Below are 23,803 nucleotides of genomic sequence, written 5' to 3' on the forward strand. Positions count from 1 at the left end.
GGGGGGGGGGGGGGGGGGGGGGGGAGGGGTGGAGACCATGTGACACTCAGACTGTCAAACTCCCTACAGCCTCCCGAATCACAAGGTCTAGCTCTCCCACCTACACTCCCTCACCCCAGCTACCACTGCTACCCCACTCCTTTCACCTCCGGTCCCCGAGACAGCAGTTTCAGGCTTGTTCTCAACCCCGCCACAGCCGGCAGCCAGATGCCCATGCTGCCTGTCCCGGACCCAAGCTCAGGCTGTTGCGTCGGAGTCAGCGCCAGCGCCAGCGCCAGCGCCCCACACCCTCTGCCCTGGCCGCTGTCCTTACCGGGACCCGGTCCGGGTATTTCTTTCGGATCTTCTCGCCCTCAGAGCGGCGCTTCTCGAACGGATGCTCCTCTTTATATACGAACTTCATCCTCCCGGGAACCAGGTTGGACCGGGCTGGGCTGAGGGAACCCGGGGGGGAGGGGGGGCCGGGACTTGGGGCAGCGGCGACGGCAGCGACGCGCGGGCGGATTCAGCGGAGCGATCCCAGGACTTGCGCCACTTCCGTATTCACCAACCCCGCCCTCGCCCATCAAGGGCCGCCCCTCCTGCTACATTACTCCACTAGCGCAGCCTCCCTGACCGCCACCACCCCGCCACGCCATCAGCGTAATTGCTTTGGAATCAACTTGTGGGCTACGCAGGAATCGTAGCAAATGTAGTTGGCTTTTGGTACTGTCGAAAATAACCGAAAACTCATTTTTCGACTTTCCCCCACGAAGCTGGGGGTGAAAAGAAGCTAGGAGATAGTAATCATAATGACCCTCAGTTCTCTAAAAACTCTTTTCAGACATAACGTACAAGATAAAAATTGAAGATAATTACAAAGGTAGCTATTCACAAAACGTGTTGGTACGCTGAAGGCGGCCGTTGACACCAAAACAAAGTAGTGCCCAAGCGGAAGAGGTGGTCTTCGGCAATAAAGGAGGGCAGAAACGAAATATATGTTTGGACAGACGCACAGAACGCTTGGGTACCAGATATGAGTGGACCAATAAGGACTGTAAAGGTCTGAAAGGTTAGGGACTATGTCAGCGCGGAAGAATACAATTATTTTTGTCAAAGAAATCATGTGATCACAGAGAAGGGCGGATCGTCACGTGGCAGATGCGAGGAAATAGAGCCGGCTTCCGGAAGGTGGAGCTCGCCGCAGCTGGAGCTCGGAGGAACGTTGGCCTGGCCGCCGGGGGGCAGCGCCGGCTTAGCTTGACTATGTGGGTACCCCCCAGCCCGGCGTTTCTCCAGCTATTTGCCTTTTCTGGCATACAGGTTCCTTCTATCATACTTATGTGCCCTACTGCTCTCAAGCTCAAGTTCCCTCAGGACATGTAGCTGTACTTTCACTATCCGCAGGGTCGCCCACTCTGTCACTAAGACCCTTCATGCCAAAGCATGTGACGTCGATGTTCACTAGTCCATCCCTAACAAGCCAACACCATCTTATCCTCCTACCCCACGGGCCCAATAGCAGTCTCTCCCGTCTATCTAGGGGACAAGATGGATGTGAACAAAGATCCCTCCCTTATTTCCCAGAACCCCAGAGAAGGACCTAGGGCAGCTTTGGTTTCAAAGTTATAATGCATGGTTTAAGAGAGGGAAAAAAAAAAAGAGGAAGCTGGTTACAGGTCTGATGGAATCTGGGAAAAAAAGGAAAATGGGGGGACAAGTTTGGGGAAAATCCAGTGGCCCAAATCCCAGTATCCCACCCACAGCCCAGCCCTTGGAGTGAAGAATTAGATCAGTTTTGTACAAGAGTTTTTAAAAAATCAAATCACAACAAAGCTGGCTTGGCTTCTCTCTCAGCCTCCCAGATTACCGAACGTCTTTCTCACTGGCCAGTCCTGTCTCTCCACCACAGACACTGTTTCGGCTCTCTTAAGCCTCCGCTTATGTCCCAGTCTGGGGTTTCCAGGGAGTTCAAACACGAAGTTAGAGTGAGGCTGCTTCAGAGTCTGGCCCATGTGTCCATCCAGACTCCATATGGAGTGCAGGGCTCCCAGGGCAGAGAGGGGAGGGAGGGGCAGACCCTGCCCAGGCAGTCCTCACCATTGGACAGGGCATCAGACTGCATCCCAAGGGCTCACCCTCCCTTTCCCCCCCACCCCAACTCAGGTGGAGGGGGAGCAGCTGTCACCAGAGCCTATGTTGGTGAAGGTTTCGGCTCAGCACAGAACGAACATCAGCGGTGAACCTGGGATGACAATAACTTGCATTGGTAGAGTCCTCATAGTTGATAGCCCCACAACACTAGTGTGAGGCAGCCTCACTAGAGTCGTAGGGCAGAAATGATCACCATTTTCACATGATGTTCAGTTTGCCCAAAACCCAGTGGCTAAAAGTAATGACCTTTTAGTGTAAGAAGACATGGGTTCAAATGCCAAATTCTTAAGGGAAGAGAAATAAATAAGTAAAACAGGACAAACTTTTATTCTCCCTTGGGATTCCCCCACCTCCTCCTTGATCCTCAGAAATCTAAGTGTCTAGCTTCCCTTACCTGAGGGCATCCAGCATGGGAAGCAGGTTGAGAAGGGCAGTGTCACTGGGGTCACTGAACCAGGATTTGATAGGGATGGCATTATCTAGGTTGAGTGAAAAAATGCATATAAGAAAGGATTCAAGAGAGACAGGGTATTTTTTTCTTTTCTTTGGGAGTAGGGATCATTAAAATATATACCTCATCACCATCCCCCACCAAAACTCAGTAACTTAGATAAAAACCTTCCTGATTTAACTTCCAAAATAAAATTGTCAATCACTGTATCTCATACTAGTGTGAGGCTTCTAGTCAAATTTATTGCCATTGTATCAGCTGGAGCAAATCTGCTATGAGAAATCTGATTTATGAAATGGACATGTGGGGGAGGGAAGGTCTCAGTGAAAAGAGAAACAGCTTGCATCCTGACCTACAGTAAATGAAAGCATCCCAGCTCCATGTATTCAAAATACCTCCTCAGAACCACTTCCTGGTCATGCCAGACTCACCACCTTCCCCCATACCTGGATGGCTCCTATAAGCCCCTGGGGAGTTATCCAGGATCACAATGCTGGAGAGGTCACTGTGGACCACAGAGAGGTCCTTGATGTAGCTGCCCAATTCCAAAGTGCAGTGCTGGAAGGCAGGGTATGCTGGGCATCAAAAGGAGACTCACCCCTCTGTGACTGTCTCCCCAATCCCAACACCATGAGCAGCCAACTCCCACAAAAGGGATTGTGCAGTATACCTCCCCTACAAGCCCAGAAGTTCCCATTCCAGGGCAATTGCCTCAAACTAAAATCACTCCCTGGTAGCCTGCCTCCTGAGCTTCACTCTTAGACCTAGATTCTAGCCCCTTACCTGTCTGTAGTATCTCCTCTTGAGAATGCTTCTGCTGTTGTCCAGTTTATCTGCCACAGCAGAGCCATAAATCTCCATGCTTGCTGTGAACACTACCAGCTCGTACCACTGGCTCACCTGAAATAGGTAGGGGGAGAGAGAAGTATCAGAAAAGGTGATCATTTGTTTAGATATATAGTTCCCATTCACTAGGATTCCAGCCTTGTCCTTCAGGACTTTCAGCAATATCAAATGTGTCTGAGGACACAAAATTCTGAATGCCCCCAAACTCAGGAGTTTTAGACACCATATACCCTTAAGATTCAGAAATGCAAGAAGCTTGTGGAAGAATAGAATTGTATCGGCAAAACAAATGAACCCAAATCATGAAAAGCCATTCTCCAAATATTCCACAACCTCCCCTCTCAAAAATTGCACTTACCCATTTCTCCTCACCCCTTACTTCCTCCAAATCCTCTAAAATCTCAGAGCCTAAAAACCATTCCTTCATCACAGAGCTCCTTTTGGCTTTCACAAACTCACCACTTCTAAGAAGAAATCCACATGGGGTCTCTTATGTACAAAAAATCGGACGGGATGTTTGTCTATTACCACCTGTAGGGAAATAGGGAAGGGCTGGGGAAGTCCTGAGAACTACAAGAAGGCCTAAAGGACATTCCCCACCTTCCCACTGCCTGCTTCCCTCCAGGGATGCCAGGGGATGAGTTTGGGGATGACACATTCTGAGATTGAGCAAGGGAGTCCCAGTCTAAGCAGAATAATAGACATAACCATTCCACCCCCACACACCTTGAGAATGAAGTCAGGAGGTGTTCCAGGCCGGACTGTGGGCCTCAGGACCCCATCATGATGGGAGTGAATAAGTGTCTCATCCAGATCCAGCACCAGTATCTTCCTCTTCACCTGGCCTAAACCACAACGAAGGGATAACACCAACCAACCTCCAGGTCAGACCCTGAACCCTATTTCAACTTAAAAGAGTCTTCCCAGCCAGCATACTCACCTAGTCGATTCCGGGACACAGGAGATAAAGGAAGGATATCATATCGAACAGTTTGGTACTGAATTACCTAAGAACAAGAGAGAGAATAAAACACCTGGCAAGAAAATCTTCCTCAGGAACAATAGGTAGCACATGTACATTTACCATATGTTGGGCACAATGTAAGTGATTTAGGATTATTTTATTTCTCCAAACAACAACAAAACAACAATAATAATAATATTTGTTTTAAGAATAAAGAAACTGAGGATTAAAGAGGTTAAATACTTTGCCTAAGGCCACACAGCTAGAAATTATTTAGTTGTTTGTCCCCTCAATTTGAATGAAAACTCTATGAGAGCGTGAGTTTTGTCTCCATCACGGCTGTATTCCTAGAACACTGTAACAGGGGTGGTCAGGAAATATTAGAATCGATGAAGTGGTGAATCTAGGATTTCACTCACACAGTCTGATGCAAGAACCTACCCTCTTAACTATGATATTATCCTGCTATACTGAATGAAGTGCACAGCCCTCCCCACTCCCATCCCGCTGGTAACTGAGAGCCTCAGATTCCTTAGTGGACACTGACTAGGAGTCAAGAAGGAAGGTCCTTGGGTCCCTAAAGGGAATAGAGGATGAGGGAATCCAAGGGTTGTCAGGTCACCTAAGTTCCTCTGGCTGGGGGCCATCAGGCCTATTTTAACCAGCCACCTGTCCATTCCTGTCTCTAAGATCCAAGTCACAAGTTGCAAAGAACTTCAGCCCTCTGAACAGCTTCCCTTTCCTGGTACCCAGGGCAAGACAGAGAACACTGGAAAGCCCCACCCATCACGCCGACTGATAGGGTGTGGGGAAGGCCAGAGTGAAGTAAGGGCTGTGGAGGTTAAGAAGGGACAAGGACATCACCACCTCAGCCTTTCAGCTTCTCCAAGCCTTCTCTAGAGGCTCCTATTTCTAACACTCGGATCTCCGCCATGCAAAGCCTGCCAATTCCCTCTTCTAGTCTTTTCTTCTAAGGCACAGACAAATGCTCTTCAGTCCATCCCTAAGCTCTGAGCCTCATCAGAACCAGGTTTCCCCTAGCAAACCAAAGGGCCCTCTCCCCCTAATTCCAAGGCACCTGCCCTTTTTTTCTCCCTGGGCCAGGATGAGGGCTGCAACAGCTCTGGTGTCCTGCCGTGCTATCTCGGGTTGCACATGCTGGGCATGTAGGGAATGCTTCAAGCATCTGCCAGAAAGGGTGGGGTTGGGGGAGAAACCAGATTGGAAAGGAAGAGAAGACAAAAGGCTGTGGGGTCAGTGCCACCCAGAGGAGAGCAACGAGCCTCTGGATGGGCTGGAGCACTATTCCCTGGACCCAGAACAGAAAAGTGATGTGCTGGAGGGAGAAGGTGGGATGCTCGGAGCAAGGCCAGATAGAGGATGGACGCTAACAAGTAAAAATCCCAGGAGACAGCCCCACACACATCTCAGCATCTCTGACCTCAAATTCTTCTTGGCTCCTAACTCTTATCTCAGGTAAAGAGCCCTAACTACAACCATGACCACCCAGAACAATCCTTACCCTAAATCATGAAGTGGAAGAAGTGGAATGGTAAAAGGCCAGGCCCATTCTCCCAAGGCATTAAGTCCACCACCACTACCACCCAGCGCTTTCTGTAAATTCCTTGACCTAGGCAACCCCTACCTGGTTTTATTTTTTCAAGTTTTACTGAGGTATGCCAAAGAGTACAGACCTGAGAACCTCTGCACCTAGCTCACTGAATTCTCCCTAGACTCCTTCAGAGGATTCTCCCCAGTGATGATGAGAATACAAGAGACCATTCATTAAACGATGTTAGCCTTAAGGAGCCTTGACCTTGGAAAAAAGTTATATGGGAGGAAACCCAGAGATACTTGAGTACATGGACATAGTCTTCACTGACTACAGTATCCCTCATAATGAATGCTAGGATGTCCTGGAGAAAGGAGCGTGCCCTCAGATTCAAGCCTACAACTTACAAACATCTTCCTCTGATAGGGCCACCCAAACTTTGATGTGCTCCCTTCCACAACTAAAGAAGCCCAACATAAAAGCATCTTAGTCACAGGGTCTCAATAAATCCAGATACACACACTCACAGTATTAAGTTTTTAGGGCCTTTTTGGAAGAGTTCCCTTAATGCAAACCGCAGGAGTTTCTCCTTCACACTCAGGGCTTTTCCCAAGTTCCCATCCTTGTCTGTCACATATGCCCTCCCACTGACCCTCATCTTGACACATAGGCCTGTCTCTCCCCTTTTATAAGACCAAATACACATGGAGGGACTAACATCAGTCTTTCACAAGCCCACATCAGTAGATCTGCTGCCATCAAACAGGTGTTCCCCTTCTCTCCGTTTCTTTAGTAACAACTTCGGCTTTCTTCAGAGCGCCCCACCCACCACCCTAGCCCCCAAGAGTTGCAAAATCCTGTCTGTCTAGGTCACCCCACCCAATCTTGGTTCTACTACAAGGGTCTCCCTCCTCCCGATCCCATCCCATGCCCAGTTAAAGGTGCCCTAGTTCTCTAGGGGAAGAAGTCGCCGCCAGGACTGTTTCTAGGCCCTGAGGCCCGACACTTTCCAAAAACCCGTGAACGCCGCTGACAGACGTCCCCACCACCACCACCAGCGCCCCTCCAGGCTCACCGTGCGGATCTGCCTCCGCAAAAGATAAATGAAGAAGCTCCAAAGCTTGGCGGCGAAGGCCACGAACGTGCGTAACCCCAGCAGACACTGCGTCCGCATCATCCCGATGACCCCGGCACCGCCGGCCCCGGGGCCCCCGCGGCCCAACTCCGCCAGCCCCCCGGGGGCAGCCCCCCGCCGCCGGGAGGGGGAACGGGGGCCCCGAGTGGCAGGAGAGGCTGCAGAGAGGGGCACCAAGCGGGCGGCTCAAAAAGCCACCCCCGGCGAGGGGAAAGCCCAGCCGAACCGGGAGCTGGGGTACAGGCGTGGGCAGACCGAAGGGGCCCACATGGGCAGGGAGTGGCACCGACGGTCTCGCGGGGGTTGCGGGCCGAGATAGGTCGGGCTTGGACGGGGTCCTCCGAGACCAAGAGGGAAGGGGATGGAGAATTGGGGGAAGGGGCAGTGGGGGAGGGGGCTAGGGAGAAGGGGGAGGGGAAGGGGGAAGAGGAGGGTGGCCCGCTGCGCAGGCGCGCTAGGGGGCTGCCCGCGGGAAAGGGGAGGGCGGGGGGCAAAGGCGCGCGAAGGGCTGCGGCGGCAGCGGCGAATGAGCCGGCCGTGCGAAGGAACGCGGAAAGAGGGGTTGGGGGAGGGGGAGCCGAAGGGCGCGGATGGCTGAACCAGAGCGGCCTCCCCCTCCCCGAGGTCGGGGGCGTCTTAGCCGCTGAGGATTGGAGCTGCAGTCTCTGCAGCTGGGTTTCCCACTCTGACAGGCGCCATTTTACCGCCCCAGGGGATCCCTCCTCCCTTCTTCCCCCCTCCTCTTCCCCTCTGACACTGCTTCCGGTGGTGACGTGTATTCGCTTCACCGGGAGTAATGTTCCCCCGCTACTCGGTCTCTGCGGGTGGGGCTAAAGAAAGCGGAGTGTGCCCCGAACAAGGCCACAGTACCGCGCACGCGCGGAAGGTGGCGGTGGGGCGGGGCCTAGGGCGAAGCAGGCCCCGCCTGGAATAGGGTGAACGTGACGGAGTGACATCACTTGCCCCCGAGTTCCGGCCGTCAGACGGGCTCGTGCAGCCACTTCCCCCTCAACCGCCTCAACCGCTCTTCCCGCCCTAGTCTCGATAAAAATGTAGAGAGGAGCGTCGTCCGTACGTCTTTGCGCCAGGGGTCGGGAGGGGCCCGTCCGCGTGAGCACCCCTGGGAATATTGAACATTAATCACCTCTCATTCCAGACTGCCAGGTTTTAGTAGTGGGAGGAATAATGGATGTCCCGACCCTTTCACCTGCAGGGGGCGGGACAGCGGGCCATGACGCTATCAGAGGGCGTCGGAGAAGGAACCAGACGCCAGTAGGAGATGTTGGAGTCGCTGTTGGCTGTTGGCGGCCTGTTGCTGCTTCGGGGTAAGGGTCACAAGCACAAGGGCTTCGGAGTCGGGCTCAAGAGACTGAAATGGGAAGGAAGGACCATGGGTCACAGGCTCGGGATGGTGGTTCGACAGGTTCGTGTAGGCAGAAAAGTTAGTGTTCTCACGCTGTTTATCCGTCCCTCGCTCTCCTCAGACTCTGTGCAGTGGGAGGGGCGTAGTCTCTTGAAGGCACTTATCAAGAAATCTGTATTGTGGTGAGTATTCTGCAGCGTCTCCCCGTCCTACCCGGGAAGGAAGTCGGGCCCCACTCTTTGACACTCTGCCTCATGTGCTTCAGTGGGGAGCAGGTCCACATCCTGGGGTGTGAAGTGAGCGAGGAAGAGTTTCGTGAAGGTTTTGACGCCAGTATCAACAGCCAGTAAGTACAACTTGGAAGAGAGTTAATTGAATGTGGAACCTCTATTGCTAAGGAACTCTTACAGCAACAAGCGCAGAACCTGACATGTAGTAGCAGCTACTTATTCGTTGAATTAATGTATATGCATCTTTCAGGAGGCGGGAATCAGTAAGAGGAATAAGGAATGGTTAGTATCTGGAGAATCAAAGCAGAGACTACAGAAGTTAAGAGAGAGAGAGAGGGTATTAAAAGGCCAACAGTTCAGTTTAGCACTAGCAGCTGTACTGGAGAAGAGGAATAAATATGTTGTGTTTTGAGTTATTTGGAATCTGGTTATGCTTAATTCAGACATGGATTCCAAACTTGTATCAATGGTTAACTGCAAGCTACTGAGGGACTTGTCCTACAAGCAGAGAACAGCATATGCAAAGTTAGGGAAGTATAGGAAGGCGGAAGAGCTTCCTGGAAGGTGGAAGAGCTTCCTGAGATCAGACAGATAAAAAGATACCAGATAGTAAAAGGTCTTACAGAGTAGAGTACAAAAAGGAGTTTAGATATTATTGTAAAGGCAATGGAGTGTCATTTGAAAATTGGGAGAGGAGTGATAACATTCCTGTTAGATTCAGTGACCATGATATGGAGAATGGGTTGGCAGCGAGCAGCTGGAAGATAGGTAGACCAACTAGGAAGACTATTGCAGTAATCCAGGTTCACTTCTGATGGAAATGTACTGAGCACCAATTGTGAACCAGATGCTGTGCTAGGCACTGGAGATACAGTAGTGAATGAAGCAAACATGATCCTTGTTATTAGGAATCTTAGAGAATAATGGTAGGAGGTGACAGAGGCCTGACTTAAGGGAGTGACAGCAGGGATGGAGAGTTTGGAACAAATATAAAAGAACTTTAGTAGGTAGAGTTCCAAGACTTTTAGACTGATGTGGGGTAGCATCCAGATCAGGAGGTCCCTGAACTCACCTATGTTGCTTGGTTAAGAAAGACTATTTCTTGGTCTGGGTAGCTGCTTGGCTAATAACAGTAGGTTACATCTGTCTGTTGAGCCCTATTTTTGTGTCAGCCATTGTGATAGAGGTGATGCTATATGTTAAGACGGCATTCACAAGAGAAGCAAGTTATGCCACATGAAGCATTCCTGGGGTTTCTAGCCCACTCCAGTCTCCCTTTCCTGAATCGATATTTTATCTGTAGTTAGTAGCACATGATTTAATTCTTGACCTTCTCTAAGCTGTTCTACAGACTGGAACCTCATCTCATGTTTTTCTCTTTATCCATCCAAAGAATGATACACTTTAGCCACCATTCAGGAAATATTTGATAGTGATGGTAGCTAACATTTATCAAGTATTTAATCTGTCTGAAGCACTGTGCTAAATATCAACTTGGTATCCCTATTTTACAAATAAAGAAACTGACTCAGAGAGATTAAGTAATTTTATCAGTTAGGTGATCTCAGGCAAGTAACATATCTAGACTGGAACTCAGGGCTATCTGATGCCAAAGTCTGTATTTTCAGTCACTATATTCTACCTCTCAGTAATTAACCTTTCACTGGTTTTAGGATGTTAGTGAAAATCAAGAAAACAGCCATAAAGATCACAGGATGAATTTCAAAATTAGGGGGATAGAACAGTATTATGTTGCGTTTTATTTTCCTTTTGCAGGCTGGTTTACCATGACCTCTACAGAGACCCCCTCAACTGGTCAAAGACTGGGGAAGCCTTTCCTGGGGGGCCCCTGGGAGTCTTGAGAGCCATGTGCAGGAAGACAGATCCTCGTCCTGTCACCGTTGCTCTTGATTCACTTAGCTGGCTGCTGCTTCACCTTCCCTGCACCACACTCTGCCAGACACTGCATGCTCTAAACCGTCAGGACTCAAGCCCTGGTGAGACTCCCCCCTGAAGCCCATCTCCTCATACATCTCCCCCTGCCAAAGAACGTGCCCTTTTCCAAGCTAAGAAAAAACATATCAGGGATGTCCAAGTGGACCTTCATCCATCTTTTCAACCTTAATACTAGTTCTTGACTTTTCTGTAATGCCACCTAACAATCACTTTTTTCTTTTCCAAGTTCTTTTTTACGCATCCATTTCATTCATTCATTCAACGAATATTAAACACATATAGTGTGTCAGATACAATTTTATTTATTTTATTATTATTTATGCCTACAGCACCTGGTCTTCCTAGGTGGTCTCCCATCCAAGTACTAACCAGGCCTGACCCTGCTTAGCTTCCAAGATCAGACATCGGGCTTGTTCGGGGTGGCATGGCCGTAGACCATGGACTGTGACTCCACTGGGGCGTGAACCCAGGACCTTGTGCGTGTAAAGCAGACGTGCTAACCGCTACACTACAGAACCACATCCCAGATAAAATTTTAGATAATGAGAAAATAAAGACTAACTGTAGTCAGGTCCTTGTCTTCCAGGAGCTCAAAGTCCCATAAAGGATACAGACAAACAAGCAGCTACAAGATATTCTGAAACGGGCCATGATAAAAGAGCATATACAAAGTACCTTAAGGAAGGAACTGTCTTGGAGAGCAGAGGGGTCACCCAGGCAAACTTGGCTAGGCCAGCAGTACTAGGACTAGCCCTGAAGTATACTGTGAATACTGGCAGAGGTTTTGGAGTCAGATACCCAGCTTAGTATTAAGGTACTTGATCTCTCAGTGTTTTAGTTCCCTTTGTAAAAGTGTGGAATTGCTGTTTTTGTAGTTCAGATATGGTCAAATGTCAAATATGCACAATTTTGTATGGTTCAACCTAAAAATGCCGACTTTAGCAAAAGAGTTTAGTGCAGTGCCTGACACTCTGTAAATGCTCCCCAAAGGGGAGGGATCAAAGACACTGACTGGGATCTTGGCAAGTTCTAAAATCTCCAGGTTAATTCGGTACCTAAGAGATGAAGCAGGAACCAAAGATGAAAGTGTCAATTCCATCTTGAAGGCCATGAGTAGCTCCTGAGGATTATAGAGTGGTTCCTTGATCAGATTTACGTTGAAATAAGAAAGTACATTAAAGTACATGAAAGAGGCTCAAAGTAGGGTCATAAAACTGGCCAAAGGCAGTCAGGATTGTTAACAGCTGTGATGGAATGTGGGTCTCTTTTCCTCCTCACTATTTGATCCCAGGCTTTCACTCTGAATGTTATCTATTGCCCTTTATGCCCTACGTTTCGTGTCCCTCTCCAGGTGACAGCTTCCCAGTAGAGCAGGTACGTGTGCTAGGCCTGCTACATGAAGAGCTTCATGGCCCAGGCCCCGTGGGAGCATTGAGCAGCCTTGCTCAGACAGAGGTGACTCTGAGCGGTACAGCGGGCCAGGCCTCAGCTCACATCCTCTATCGGAGGCCCCAACAGCACCCAACCCATAAGGTGAGAAGCACCCAGAGACTAGAGTTGGGGGTCAGACAAAGAGGAAGAGCAATAAAAAAGCTGATGTGATGAACACTTTTCTGTGCTTTCATCATTTCATTATTTCCCTCATTTAATCTTCATAGCTAACCTTGTAAGGTAGAGTATTTTATCCTCATTTTTGCAACCTAGGAAACTTGAACCCTGTGAACTTAACCAATGAAAAACACTGCCTTCCAGGAAATGGAAAAGGAGGAAAGTAGTTACTAGGAGAGAGAAGGAACAAGTCCATATAGAGAGGTTTGAAGGAGGGGTAAGAAGAGGTAGACAGCAAGAGCTGAAAGCAGCCAGTTACATAGGTGATTGGGGGCTGGAGGTGTTAGGTTTTTAGTTCTCTCTGGTTTGTTCTGTAAGATGGGAAAAAACTTTACTACTCTTCTTTTTTTTCCCCCCAGACTCAGTGGTTCTCCATTCTGCCTGACTTCAGTCTGGATCTCCAAGGAGGTCCTCCTCTAGCTTCCCAGCCCCACTCACATCCTCACACACTCCAGGTATCTAAAAGTGCCAGGGCCAGAACGAGGGACAAGTTGGGGTCTGCCAAAAATAAAAACGGCTGAGGTTGGGGGTGGGGTTAGCGATTCCAGGGATGGGGCAGAGTGGCAGCATCCTTTGTACCTACAGGTGGATCCCACAACTCATTTGACCTTTAATCTTCACCTGTCCAAGAAAGAGAAAGAAGCCAAAGATAGCCTGACCCTGCCATTCCAGTTCAGCTCTGAAAAGTAAGGTTGGGGCCTGTCTGCCCAGATTCCTGAGTAGAGCCTAGCATCTGAGCCTGAGAGGTGGGGTGACAACAGGTTATTGATTAACCTTTCAGGCTTTATAGGGTCTGAAGTCCATCTCCGGAGCCAGGTCTGGGGAGTGGTTCTCTATCCACCCATACCCCAACAATGGCAAAGGGCCTTTGTCTCTTTTCTCTCCATTTGAGCCTTGGGTCTCAGCTCCAGAGTTGTCCTCGGAGCAATCTGGGCCTAGGCTGAGTCAGACCAGACCCTGGGGAGTGGCCCTATCTTTAGGCATTGGTGCTAGGAGGAAAAGAAGCTAGATGGAGAGGGCAGAGGAAGGTTAATAAGGATTTAATAGATGCCTGTTCTGTTTCCAGTGTGTGGGTGGATGAAGCAAGACTGGCAGAATCCTTGCCCTCAAGTGGCTTAGAACTTAGAGTATTAGGACAGTTGTATAAGAGTATCTATTCCAGTACCAAATGGTGCTTCAGTACTAACTACACCAGATCAGAGAAAGGGACTTAAACCAAGAAAACATGGAAGACAAAGAGAATCACATTCACCAAATAGAAGGTATCCAGACAGTAACCTTGTTATCCTACTCACCAGCACCAATTCTCCCCTTCTCTTTCCTCAGACAGCAGGCTCTGCTGTGTCCTGGTTTGGGCCAGGCTACCAGCTACATCTTTTACGAACCAGATGTTTATGATGACCTGGACCAAGAGGACCCAGATGATGACCTAGATATTTGACTAGCCATTAAATTTAACTAGACTGTGTTTGGAGGGTTGTGGGGAGACCTTGGATCCATAACCATCTTTCTATTGTTCCCATTGACCTTGCCCTGTCTCTGCCCCATTTTTGTTCCCATTGTCTGTGGAGGCCCTGCCCTATGACCCATGAGCCAGGGAGTATCACCTAATCAGGACAAAAATGAGATGGGGGTGAAGGGGAAGGTGAGAGACTGGGAAACACCTCCCCTAAGCCTAATAAAGTATTTTTTATTAAAAAAGAAACTCTAGTAGCTATTTAAGCAAGAGTTGGGAGTGGAAGGGACTGGAGGGTGGGCATGAATGAGGATGACCAAGCACCTAAGTCTTTTTAAGTCAGTAGTCAGTTTGGGGACTTGAATGACAATGAAATGGTGAAACAGGGATGGACTGACATGCTATTGGTGCTCAGTAAGTGTATTTTTAGCTAACAGGTATACTTTAGGCTCCTTAAAGGGGTCTGGGTAGGAAGAAAGCAGGCCCTGAAGGAGGAAAAAAGCCTACTTTCCAAAACATACTTTTTATTACTGTACAAAAAGCACACCCACTCTTTGTCTCCTCTCCCCCCCCCCCCCCAGGGAACTGTACATGGTGTGCAGGACTAGAGTGACTGAAGGTTTCTGCTCCACACCCTGCCCACAAGCTGAGCTCTGCCCCAGGTCCTTTCAGGTGTCTGAGAACTCATGGACCGCCAGGCTGGGGCAAGGGGGTCCCTGCTCACACATACTCCTTGGCAGAGTTGGGCTTAGGGTAGGAGCGGGGTGCACGGTACCCAGCTTTGCTCTCACTCCCAGGACAAGAGCAAGAGAGCAGTGCACCTCCCAGGAGGGCCAGAGCAGACCCTGCCCAGCCAATGAAGATAGCAGGACCAAACTCGTACCTGTGGAGAAAGGGGATTGGGGTCAAAAACCCTGGCCTGCCTCTCCCTTCCCCAGGACCCCATGTCCCCTTGGGAAGCAGGGCTGCCATACTTACTTAATATTCGTGGGGACCAAAGGGTTATAAAAGTCTGTGACAATCTTGTGGCCATACCAGGAGCAAGCTATCAAAGCAGCAAGACCTAGAGAGAGAATGAGGATTCAGATACCGTGAATCAGCACCTTGTCCACACTTGCTCCTCCATGATAGGAAAGAAGAGAGCCCTTGAGCCCGCCTTAAACCGGTGACTCACCTGCCACAATGAAAATGATGCCTCCAGTCATAGCTATACGGGCCTTCTTCACTTTGTCGTCTCCCCCACAGCGTGTACACTTCATGCCCATTGTGGCCACGAACATGGCCAGGAAGCCGAGCACCAGGGATACCACCATTAGGGCTCGAGTGGCCTGAATGGCCGCTGCAGGGAAGGGGCAAGCATTGTCGTCATTGCTTTAAGTGCAGACGGCCTGCGCACGGCTGCAGCCTTCGAGCTGCCCGCCGTGCCCACTAACTAGCGGCCGCTGGACCCCACCCCCGGGGTGTCAAGTCCCGGGCGGGAGCAGGGTGGATCCCGCACCCTCCCGAGTCCGCGGCCTTCCAGCTCCGCCCCGCCCTCTCTCGGCTCTCGGACCCGCCCGGGGCGCCCGGGTTTCGATGAAACTGCCCCGGGTAGGGGGAAGGGTGGAAGGAGACAACGAAGAAAAGCGGAGGTAGCGGCCGGAGACCCTAGCGGGCCGCAGATGACGGCGCGTCCCAGCTCTGACCCCACTATCGAGGTCATGGGGTTTGTGGCTTCGGCTAATCGGCCGATAAGATTAGAGGCCGCAGGCGGCGGCCCACTTCTGACGAAGCGCAAGGATCCTCGGCCCTCTGTCCGACCCCGCGGCCTCGGTCCCGCGCCAGCTTTTGTCTGAGAAAAGGGCGGGAGCAGCGGAGGCTGTAGCCTGCTCAGACCGGTGGGGGAGGGGAGACCCCGGCCCAGGACCCGGCCTCCCAGAGAAGCTGTGGGCAGAAGAAGAGCGCAGCTGGCCGGGGTGCGAGCTCACGTGCAGCCACCGGAACCCCGGCCCGCTCCGGCCAGCACTACCGCCCCAAACTGGCCGCTTCTGCTCCCTTCTCATCCCGCCGGCTCCCCGGAAACCAAGGACGTCCGGCTCTGCCCCAGCACCCAACCCCATGACCTCGGCCCTGGGCGTGTCGGCCCCGTCGGCCCCGCGGCCTTACCCGGCAGGGCGAGCACCGAGTCGTACATCTTGCAGCTCATCATGCCCGTGCTCTGCGTGACGCAGTCCATCCACAACCCCTTGTACATGGCCTGGGCCGTGATGATGTTGTCGCCCGCGTACGAACTCATCTGCCACTGCGGGATGGCGGTGCTCGCCACCAGGCCCACCCAGCCCAGCAAGGCCATGGAAAAGCCCAGCAGCTGCAGGCCCGAATTGGCCATTTCCGCCCTCAGAAAAGACTGGGGGCGCCGGGCGGGCGCCTCTGCAATAAAACAAACAAACCTTGAGGGGAAACCCCACAAAAGACAACTTGAGTGGAGTTATAAGTCGCCCAAAGAGTCAAAAAAGGTTTTGGTCGACTGACTCCAAATTTCGTATCACCCGAAGTAAACACAAATCGACCCTCTGGCGAGTCAAGGGTCTTACAGCAGAGGAAACAGGCTACGCCCGGAGGACTGGTGGCCAACAAAGGAGATCCGTGAAGGCCGGGAGGTTTCCTCCGGTGCTCTTAGCGACCCTACCCAAACAAAAGGTAGACGGGCCGTATGAGAGCGGTCCTGGGTGCTGGAAGGCCCCAAAGTACTCTGAGCTGTCGGCCCGAGGCTGCGGTGCGAGAGCCAGGTAGTGCGGGAAACCTCAGCGCTGTGCGGGCAGGTGTAAGTGGACAGGTGCGGCGCACCTGAGTATATGTAGGGCGTCGGGGGCGCGTCCCCGCAGGCACTGGGAGCGCGGGGGGAGGGGCGGGACCGGAGGGGCGGCGGAGAGTGACCTGACGTCACCGAAGGGACATTCACCTGGGCCGGAAGTCCCAGCCCCCACCCCTCCTAGCCCAGGTGAAGAGGAAGAAACCTGAGCACCAGGGTCACGCCCCTTTACTTGCCCGGCTTGGACTGCAGGTGGGGAGGAAGCAGAAGCTTCTCCCAAGTCCCATGCTCACAGTCAGTCCCTCTGGACCGGACTTTGCTCAGGCATCAGGATGCCACTTTCCCTCTCCTCAACAGGTGCGTCAGGGACGCTGCAGAGCCAGACGGAGGGGGACGCCCCTGACCAACCTTCGCTCAGCCTTTTCCCCCTAGGCGCTCATTGTCCCGCCCTACTTTACTCCCACTCTCTGCTCTTGTCCTTTTTCTTAAGTCTTTGATCCTAGCGGATCCCACCGTCAGGGGCCCTTGGTTCCAATCCCTCAGAACTCCCTCTTGAGCAGCCTCCACTCTCACAGCCACGGCTCCCGCACCTCCCCGCCCCACCGCCTCTGTCGGTCGCTCTTGTACCGTGCTCTCCAACGGACACCGGCTTCCAGGCATGGGCCCCCATCCTCTTGGCCCCCCATTCATATCCTTCACATTACTTAATGCCTGGGCCCTTTGTACTCCAACTCCCGGCGGTCACTGTCCCCTCCCTCATTAAGGCTCCTTGTAGCAGAAGAAAGAAACCACTGAGACCAGAAGCCAGCTGAGGGTGGGGAGCAGAGAAAGGCATCTGTCAGAGCCTTAGCCACACCCCTCATTCCCTCCCTGGATTCTTTCCAAACTTGTCCTTCACCTTTCCCTTCTCTCCACTCCCCCCAGCCATGCATACATTTCTTTCTTTGATGCTGAGCCTGGGCCTGCCTATTTGCTCTCCCATTCAGCCCTCCCTCACATCTGGCTCTAATGTGACCTTTGAGTCTGCCCTCAGACTCTCACCTCACCTTCAGGTTTCTTCTCTCATTCTCCCCAAACTATTGCCCCATCTTTTTTCTGGATATCTCTTCCCAGCATCCCCGATTCACTCATTCTTCCCTTATCTTTTATCATCTCCCCCTTCTTGCCTTTTCCACTTCCTATTTCATTCCCCTCTCTTAGTCTACCTTTGTACTCTATCTCCAACTTCCCTATCTTCCAGGATCACCAATTAGTCTTTCTTTGCATCTTCCTACCCGGTTTACTCCCAATCTTCCTCTTCTCCCACCTTTCACCTCTCAGACCCATACTCCTTTCTTATTGTCTCTCTTATTTCATTGTTCTCCTTTTGTTTTTTACCTCAACTCTCGCATTTCCCTTCTTTGTTTCTCCCTCTCAAACATTTCTCTGTCTTTCCTTCTTTTATTCAATAAACATATTGAAGAGCCCCCTCATGCCTCTTTAACTTGCTTTTCTATAAAATGCAGACTTTAATTCATTTTTCTTTTCCTACTTTTTGATTAATGGTGTGTTTTTTACAGGTGCTTTCTAGCTCTAAAATTCCATATTTCTCATCACGTAAGTATATCCAACATCCCTTCAAGCTCAACACCACTACCTCAGGTTAAACCACCATCACCTCTTTCCTGGACACTGCAATTGCCTCCAAACCAATCGCCCTGCTTCCCAGCTTGTCCTAAAGTCTAGTCTCTGAAAGTGACTTTTTTTTTTTTAAACAAACTTAAATCTTATCACTTCCTGTTGGAAGTCCTTAATATCTATCTTCCAATGGCACTCTTTTGCTCCTGTTGTTACACTGGATTTGGCAGATACCATACCACGGCTTACTAGACTCTGTGCTTCAGCCACACTGGACTGCTCTGTTCCTGAAACATACTATGTTCCTTCCCACCAAAGGGCCTTTGCCCATTCTGATCTCTATGCCCGGGTGCTCTTCTTTAACCCCCACCCACCTTCCTCTGCTCAGCTAACTGACTCATCCTTCAGCTACTAGGTCAAATGTCATTTCTCTTTGGAAGCCTGGCCTGACCACCCCACCCCAGACTGAGTCAGATCACCTGCTAAATGCTCTTACCACTACTTGCACTTTACTTTCGAAGCCCTTATCATAAATTGAAACTATTTACTTTATGTGGTTATTTATTCAATGTCAGTCTTCCACTGTACTATAAGTTCCAAGAGGACAGAGATGTGTTTGGGTTTTATCACCAATAAATATTTGATGAAGGAATGAATAAATTTGCAAATTAACAATATTTTCATCTACTTATTCAATGAAAATTTTCTGAGTGCTTATATAATGTACTAGGCATCATGTTTGACACTGGGGATACAGCTGTAAACAAGACAGATAAGGACACTGTGCTCATGTAACTTAGATTCTAGGGAAAGGAAACAGTCAATAAAAACATAAACAAAATGCTACATGTTATGAAGGCAATAAAACAGGGTAATGTGATGAGGAAGACCCTGTGTCCCTTGCCCCTTTGGGTCTTATAGTATTAATTTAAAGCAAGATCTCTTAACCTCACACTATTAAATTTGGGGCCAGATAATTCTTTGATATGGGTGATGGTCTTGTGAATGATAGGATATTTAGCATCCTTGATTTTACTGATTAGATGCCAGTAGAGCCCTCCCCCAAAGCCCAGTGCGACAATCAAAAGTTGGGTACAAGGAGCAAGTAGATGGATGGTTGAAATTATCCAGGGCTGGTTGCTTAAAAGAGAAAAAGGATTTTAAGGTATTTGCATGAGAGGGTTTTATGTGTTAGATCATGGATATAAATGGGATAATAAGAAAGTAAACATAAAAAAGAGTTGGTGGATAGTGAAAAACTATTAGAATCCATGAATGAAAGAAATACATGAGTAAATAATGAGTAAATGAGCTGGATGGCTAGGAGATGATCATCAGAGATGGAAGACTTGAGTTCAGTAAATTGGAGGAGGTTGTTTTTTGGAGCTGACAAAGCCTAGGGATTGGATGAAGATTAAAATCATTGGAAATAAGACTGAGGACTGAGAGGCTACAATTAGATAGAGTACCTGATTGATTTTGAAGTCACCAACAATGATGATAGGGACATAGGTGTAAAGAGGAAGATGATGAGCCAGGTACTAAAGTACTCAGTGAATGTAGGTGAACGAGCAGGCTGGAAGACCCTAGCAACAATTAGAAATAGTGAGTTATACATTTCCAGACACAAACTTCAAAAGAGCAGAGGATTTTGAAGGACAAAGGAAGAATAATGGTCTAGAAGCAGCAATACAATTGAGTGATACTGCCAGCTACAGACCCTAAGGTATAAGAAATAAGACCCAAAATAAGCCTCTGTTAAGAGAGCTGCCAAGGAAATGTGTCCTCAAAGACAGCAAGGTTTCAGTAAAGTCTAGGAAAGGAATGTTCAGTGAAGAGGCTGGGCATATAAGGATGATGGTAGATGTTGAGTCCAGAGGTCACAAAAGAAGAGTTTGAAAGATCATATCTGGTTGGTAGATTGGGTAGATTGGGTCAGATTAGGGGTTACACGACACAGAATGGGGATGATGAGTGATATGATGAGGTAAGCAACCTGGTATGGGAACTCAACCAACTCGTTTGTTTCTATGGGAAAGTGTTTTCTGAGTTCTGAAAAATTGATAAATAACTGAACTTTGGAAACTTGCTATATTATTTTGTTCTTATGCATTATTACTCAAAAATAATTTTTATAATGATCACTGATTATTATTTTACTGGTCAGACCAAGAAGTCATAGCCCCAAGGTAGACAAAATATTCCAAGTTCTAATTCCACCTCATTTAGAAATTTATTCTTGGGCCTCAATTGTCTCATCCGTAAAATAGGAGTGATAATATTTTGCTTGCTTAGGAAACAGGAGGCTGGGCCAGATGATCTCCTATGTTCAGCCTGAAATACATATTTGAGATACAGATCTGGTAAAGAAGTGAAAAAGTGACCAGCTCATTTTATGAGTCTAGTAATCTTGCCTCTGAAATCAGTTAAGGATAATATAAGAAACGTAGCCTAGGCCCATTTCATCTATAAATGTAGATGCAAAAATCCTCAATAAAATATTACTTAACCAAATGAAAAGTTGTATTTAAAGAGTAATACATCACAAAAAGGGACAGTTAATTCCAGGGATACAAGTATCTCGACATTAGAAAACCCATCCATGTAATTCACTACAGTAATAGACTAAAGAAAAAAGATTATATGGTTATCTCAATTAGTAATTTTTTAAAGCATTTAATAAGGTTCAGTACCTACTTATGATAAGAACTCCTGTAAAACAATTAGAAAGGAAATTCTTATATTTAATGAAGAAATTTTATTTCTTTTATGATGTGAAAAAGAACAAAGATGTTCACTGTTACCCCTTTTGTTTGAGATTCCCATCAGCAGACCTGGAGGTCATGATCAATACTACAAGTACAAGAAATAACTAGTGCAAAGATTGAAAGGGACAACATAAAACTGATTTGCAGATGATACATCTACTTGGAAGTGAACAAAATCAACAGAAAGACGATTAAATGCAGCAAAAATGTTCAGCAAGGTTGCTGTATACAAGAACAACCTACAAAAAAATTCACTATTATTGTACTATACCAGTAATAACTAATTAGGAAATGTAATAAAAATATCATTCAATTTGCATCAGTAACAAAAATTATGAAGCACCTAGGAATTAACCAAGTATTCATAAAACCTCAGTGAAAAAAAAATTTAATTCTAATAAAGGACATAGATGATGACCTGAATAAATAGTCCACACTCTTAAATGGGGTGACTTAACATTACAAAGATATTAGTTGTCCATAGAAAAATTTATAATTTGATATCAATAAAAATTCATTTATTAAAAGACCTCAGTAAGTTAACCTGCACATTTGTGTGGAACAATAAAAGACCACAAATGGTAAGTTGCCATTGAAAAGGAAGAGTAACAAGAGAGGTCTTGCCTTTCTAGAAATTTAAACCTGCTACAAAGCATCAGGAAAAACAGCAACTTGTAGTATTAGTTGTAGTTGTAATAACAGTGCAGTATTAGTGCAAGAACAGACAGATACACCAATGGAGCAGAATATGAGATCAGAGACAGATATTTGTATATATCAGAATTTGATAAATGTGGTAAATGTGGTAAATGTGGCTTAATAAAACAAAAATAAATTGTATCCCTAACACCTAAAAGAAGGATGTCCTCCAGATGGATTAAAAAGACCTAAATATGAAGAGTAAAACTGTAAAGTTATTAGAAGAAAATAAAAATATTTTTGTGGTGCAGAGATGGAAAAGAACATATGCAAATTTTCTAAATCACACTCATAAGGGAAAAATGTCATTTTGATTACTCCAAAATTAAGAACTTCTATTTGATAAAGTTCACCAAAGAAGATTTAATAGGCAAATGATAGAATGAGAGAAAATATTTACAATGTCCAAATCTGACAAAGAATAGATATAATTTTTTAAGTGTTGCAAATCGACAAGAAAAATACTCCAGGAGAAAACAGGCAGAAACTATGAGGAGGGAATTTACAAAAGAATAAAGCCGAAGTGCTAACAAGTATTTAAAAGAATGCTCCAAACCATGAGTAATCAGACAGAACTGCAGTAAGATATCACCTTTCACACATTGAACTGACAAATATTAGAAATCCAAATCAATTCTCAAGTATTTGATTAAAATCTCATATAGTCCACTCTGGATTTTAAAAGATTGACCATCTTGAAATATTGCCATCTGCGACAACATGGGTGGATCTTGAGACTATCATGCTAAGTGAAATAAGTCAGACAGAAAAGGATAAGAACCATATGTTTTCAGTTATACGTGGGATATAAACCAAAAAGCAACAAATGAACAAATAAAACAAATGAACAAACTAATAGGTACAGACAACAGGATGGTGGTTACCAAAGGGAAGGGGGAGTAGGGGGAAGACTGAGAAGATAAAGGGAGTCAAATATATGGTGATAGAAAGAGACTAGACTTTGGGTGGTGAGCACACAGTGGAGTACACAGATGTCATATTACAGAGTTGTACACTTGAAATTTATATAATGTCTTAACCAATGCTACCCCAACAAATTTAATTTAAAATTTTTTTTAAAAACTGACCATCTTAAAATGTTGGTGAGGGTGTGGAGGAATTAGAACACTCATATATACCTGCTGATGAAAATGTAAAATGGTACAACCACCTTGGAAAATAGTTTAGCAGTTTCATAAAAAGTGATACATACACCTATCATATAATCCAGCCATTCTATTCCTAGGTATCTTCCAAAAGAAATGAAAGTATATGTCCATACGAAGAGGTGTACCTGAATGTTCCTTTCAACTTTATTTGTAATAGCCTAATGTTGGAAATAATCCAAATGTCCATCAACGGGTGAATGGATAATCAGACTGATTGCTATTGGTAATCAAATCAGTAATATTCAATAATAAAAAAGGCATAAATTCTTGATACATACAACATAGATGAATCTCAAAGTAATTGTTCAGTGAAAGAAGCTAGAAAGAAAATCAGTATATTCTGTATGATTCCATTTACGGAAAAATTCTAGAAAATGCAAACTAGTCTTTAAAAAGAGAAAGTAGATCAATGGTTAACTCACGATAAGGAAGGGCTGAAGGGAGGGATTACAAAGAGGTACAAGAAAACTTTGGAGTATGATGCATATATTCATTATCTTGACTATTGGGATGGTTTCACAGGTGTATACTTACGTCAAAACTTAAATCATACACTTTATGTACAGTTTATTGTTTGGCAATTATGTCTCGATAAAGCTGTTTTTTTAAAACAAACAAACAAACAAACAAACAAACAAAAAACCTATTCTTCAGCACCTACTTTATAAAAATAAAATTATTTTGAACCCCGCTGGTCACACAGTTCCTAATAGGAAAAGAAAAAACTTATTCAGTTCAATCTATTCTAAGCACTTTGTGAGTATTACACTGTTCAGCATCATTAAAACCCTAAGATGTAGATACTATTATAATCTCCCTTCTCATTTTACAGATGCAGCAAATAAGGCATAAAGAGCTTAGGTAACTTTCCCAAGGGCACAGAATTATTAAGTATCAGAGCTGGGGCTCAAACTCAGGCATTTTGGGCCCAGAGTCCATACTTTTAACTATGCTACCTCTGGGTGGATGATGACTGAAGAGAATGTGGTTGTAGTAGAACCCTTCCACATCACTGATGAAAGTGGAGACTTAACAGCAAGAGGGTAGTACTTAGTCATATTAGGT

The 23,803-nt window shown here is 47.2% G+C and overlaps 3 protein-coding genes and 1 pseudogene across 7 annotated transcripts; 1 reads left to right on the forward strand and 3 right to left on the reverse strand.

The window, feature by feature from the left end:
* Positions 1 to 1,592: 1,592 nt before the first annotated feature.
* Positions 1,593 to 7,809, reverse strand: CTDNEP1 (CTD nuclear envelope phosphatase 1). Its single transcript, XM_011358804.2, has 8 exons — positions 7,022 to 7,809; positions 4,371 to 4,437; positions 4,157 to 4,275; positions 3,890 to 3,961; positions 3,368 to 3,484; positions 3,031 to 3,142; positions 2,528 to 2,612; positions 1,593 to 2,224 (listed from the first exon to the last, which is right to left on the reverse strand). The coding sequence occupies exons 1-8, from the start codon at positions 7,121 to 7,123 to the stop codon at positions 2,164 to 2,166; spliced, it is 735 nt and encodes a 244-aa protein (XP_011357106.1). The 5' UTR covers positions 7,124 to 7,809; the 3' UTR covers positions 1,593 to 2,163.
* Positions 6,889 to 13,943, forward strand: ELP5 (elongator acetyltransferase complex subunit 5). Of its 5 annotated transcripts, none has more exons than XM_023529856.1 (9): positions 6,889 to 7,088; positions 8,295 to 8,406; positions 8,566 to 8,626; positions 8,710 to 8,790; positions 10,451 to 10,671; positions 11,982 to 12,163; positions 12,598 to 12,693; positions 12,824 to 12,924; positions 13,565 to 13,943. In XM_023529856.1, the coding sequence occupies exons 2-9, from the start codon at positions 8,361 to 8,363 to the stop codon at positions 13,677 to 13,679; spliced, it is 903 nt and encodes a 300-aa protein (XP_023385624.1). In that variant the 5' UTR covers positions 6,889 to 7,088; positions 8,295 to 8,360; the 3' UTR covers positions 13,680 to 13,943. The 5 variants fall into 5 exon arrangements, with proteins under 5 accessions (XP_023385624.1, XP_023385627.1, XP_011357105.2 ...); XM_011358803.2 differs by lacking the exon at positions 6,889 to 7,088 and adding an exon at positions 8,009 to 8,152; XM_023529857.1 differs by lacking the exon at positions 6,889 to 7,088 and adding an exon at positions 8,035 to 8,191.
* LOC111738946 lies at positions 10,951 to 11,066 on the reverse strand (annotated as a pseudogene).
* Positions 13,944 to 14,100: 157 nt separating the features above from the next.
* On the reverse strand, positions 14,101 to 18,466 carry CLDN7 (claudin 7). The gene is made up of 5 exons (XM_011358805.2): positions 18,352 to 18,466; positions 15,840 to 16,103; positions 14,869 to 15,033; positions 14,673 to 14,757; positions 14,101 to 14,577 (listed from the first exon to the last, which is right to left on the reverse strand). Exons 2-5 carry the CDS (start codon positions 16,060 to 16,062, stop codon positions 14,415 to 14,417), a joined length of 636 nt encoding a protein of 211 aa, XP_011357107.1. The 5' UTR covers positions 16,063 to 16,103; positions 18,352 to 18,466; the 3' UTR covers positions 14,101 to 14,414.
* Between the last annotated feature and the right edge of the window lie 5,337 nt (positions 18,467 to 23,803).

The sequence above is a fragment of the Pteropus vampyrus genome, unplaced genomic scaffold, assembly GCF_000151845.1.
Source record: "Pteropus vampyrus isolate Shadow unplaced genomic scaffold, Pvam_2.0 Scaffold44, whole genome shotgun sequence".
In the NCBI taxonomy this organism is placed as follows: domain Eukaryota; kingdom Metazoa; phylum Chordata; class Mammalia; order Chiroptera; family Pteropodidae; genus Pteropus; species Pteropus vampyrus.

Coding starts and splice junctions, on each gene's coding strand:
- CTDNEP1 (XM_011358804.2), bottom strand. CDS start 7,123: ATGATGCGGACGCAGTGTCTGCTGGGGTTACGCACGTTCGTGGCCTTC. Junction 4,276..4,370: donor TGTGTCCCGGAATCGACTAG/GTGAGTATGCTG, acceptor GTTGTGGTTTAG/GCCAGGTGAAGAGGAAGATA. Junction 2,225..2,527: donor CCCATGCTGGATGCCCTCAG/GTAAGGGAAGCT, acceptor TTGTCATCCCAG/GTTCACCGCTGATGTTCGTT.
- ELP5 (XM_023529856.1), top strand. CDS start 8,361: ATGTTGGAGTCGCTGTTGGCTGTTGGCGGCCTGTTGCTGCTTCGGG. Junction 8,407..8,565: donor CGGCCTGTTGCTGCTTCGGG/GTAAGGGTCACA, acceptor CGCTCTCCTCAG/ACTCTGTGCAGTGGGAGGGG. Junction 10,672..11,981: donor CCGTCAGGACTCAAGCCCTG/GTGAGACTCCCC, acceptor GTCCCTCTCCAG/GTGACAGCTTCCCAGTAGAG.
- CLDN7 (XM_011358805.2), bottom strand. CDS start 16,062: ATGGCCAATTCGGGCCTGCAGCTGCTGGGCTTTTCCATGGCCTTGCTG. Junction 14,758..14,868: donor CATCATTTTCATTGTGGCAG/GTGAGTCACCGG, acceptor TTCTCTCTCTAG/GTCTTGCTGCTTTGATAGCT. Junction 14,578..14,672: donor TTGGTCCCCACGAATATTAA/GTAAGTATGGCA, acceptor CTTTCTCCACAG/GTACGAGTTTGGTCCTGCTA.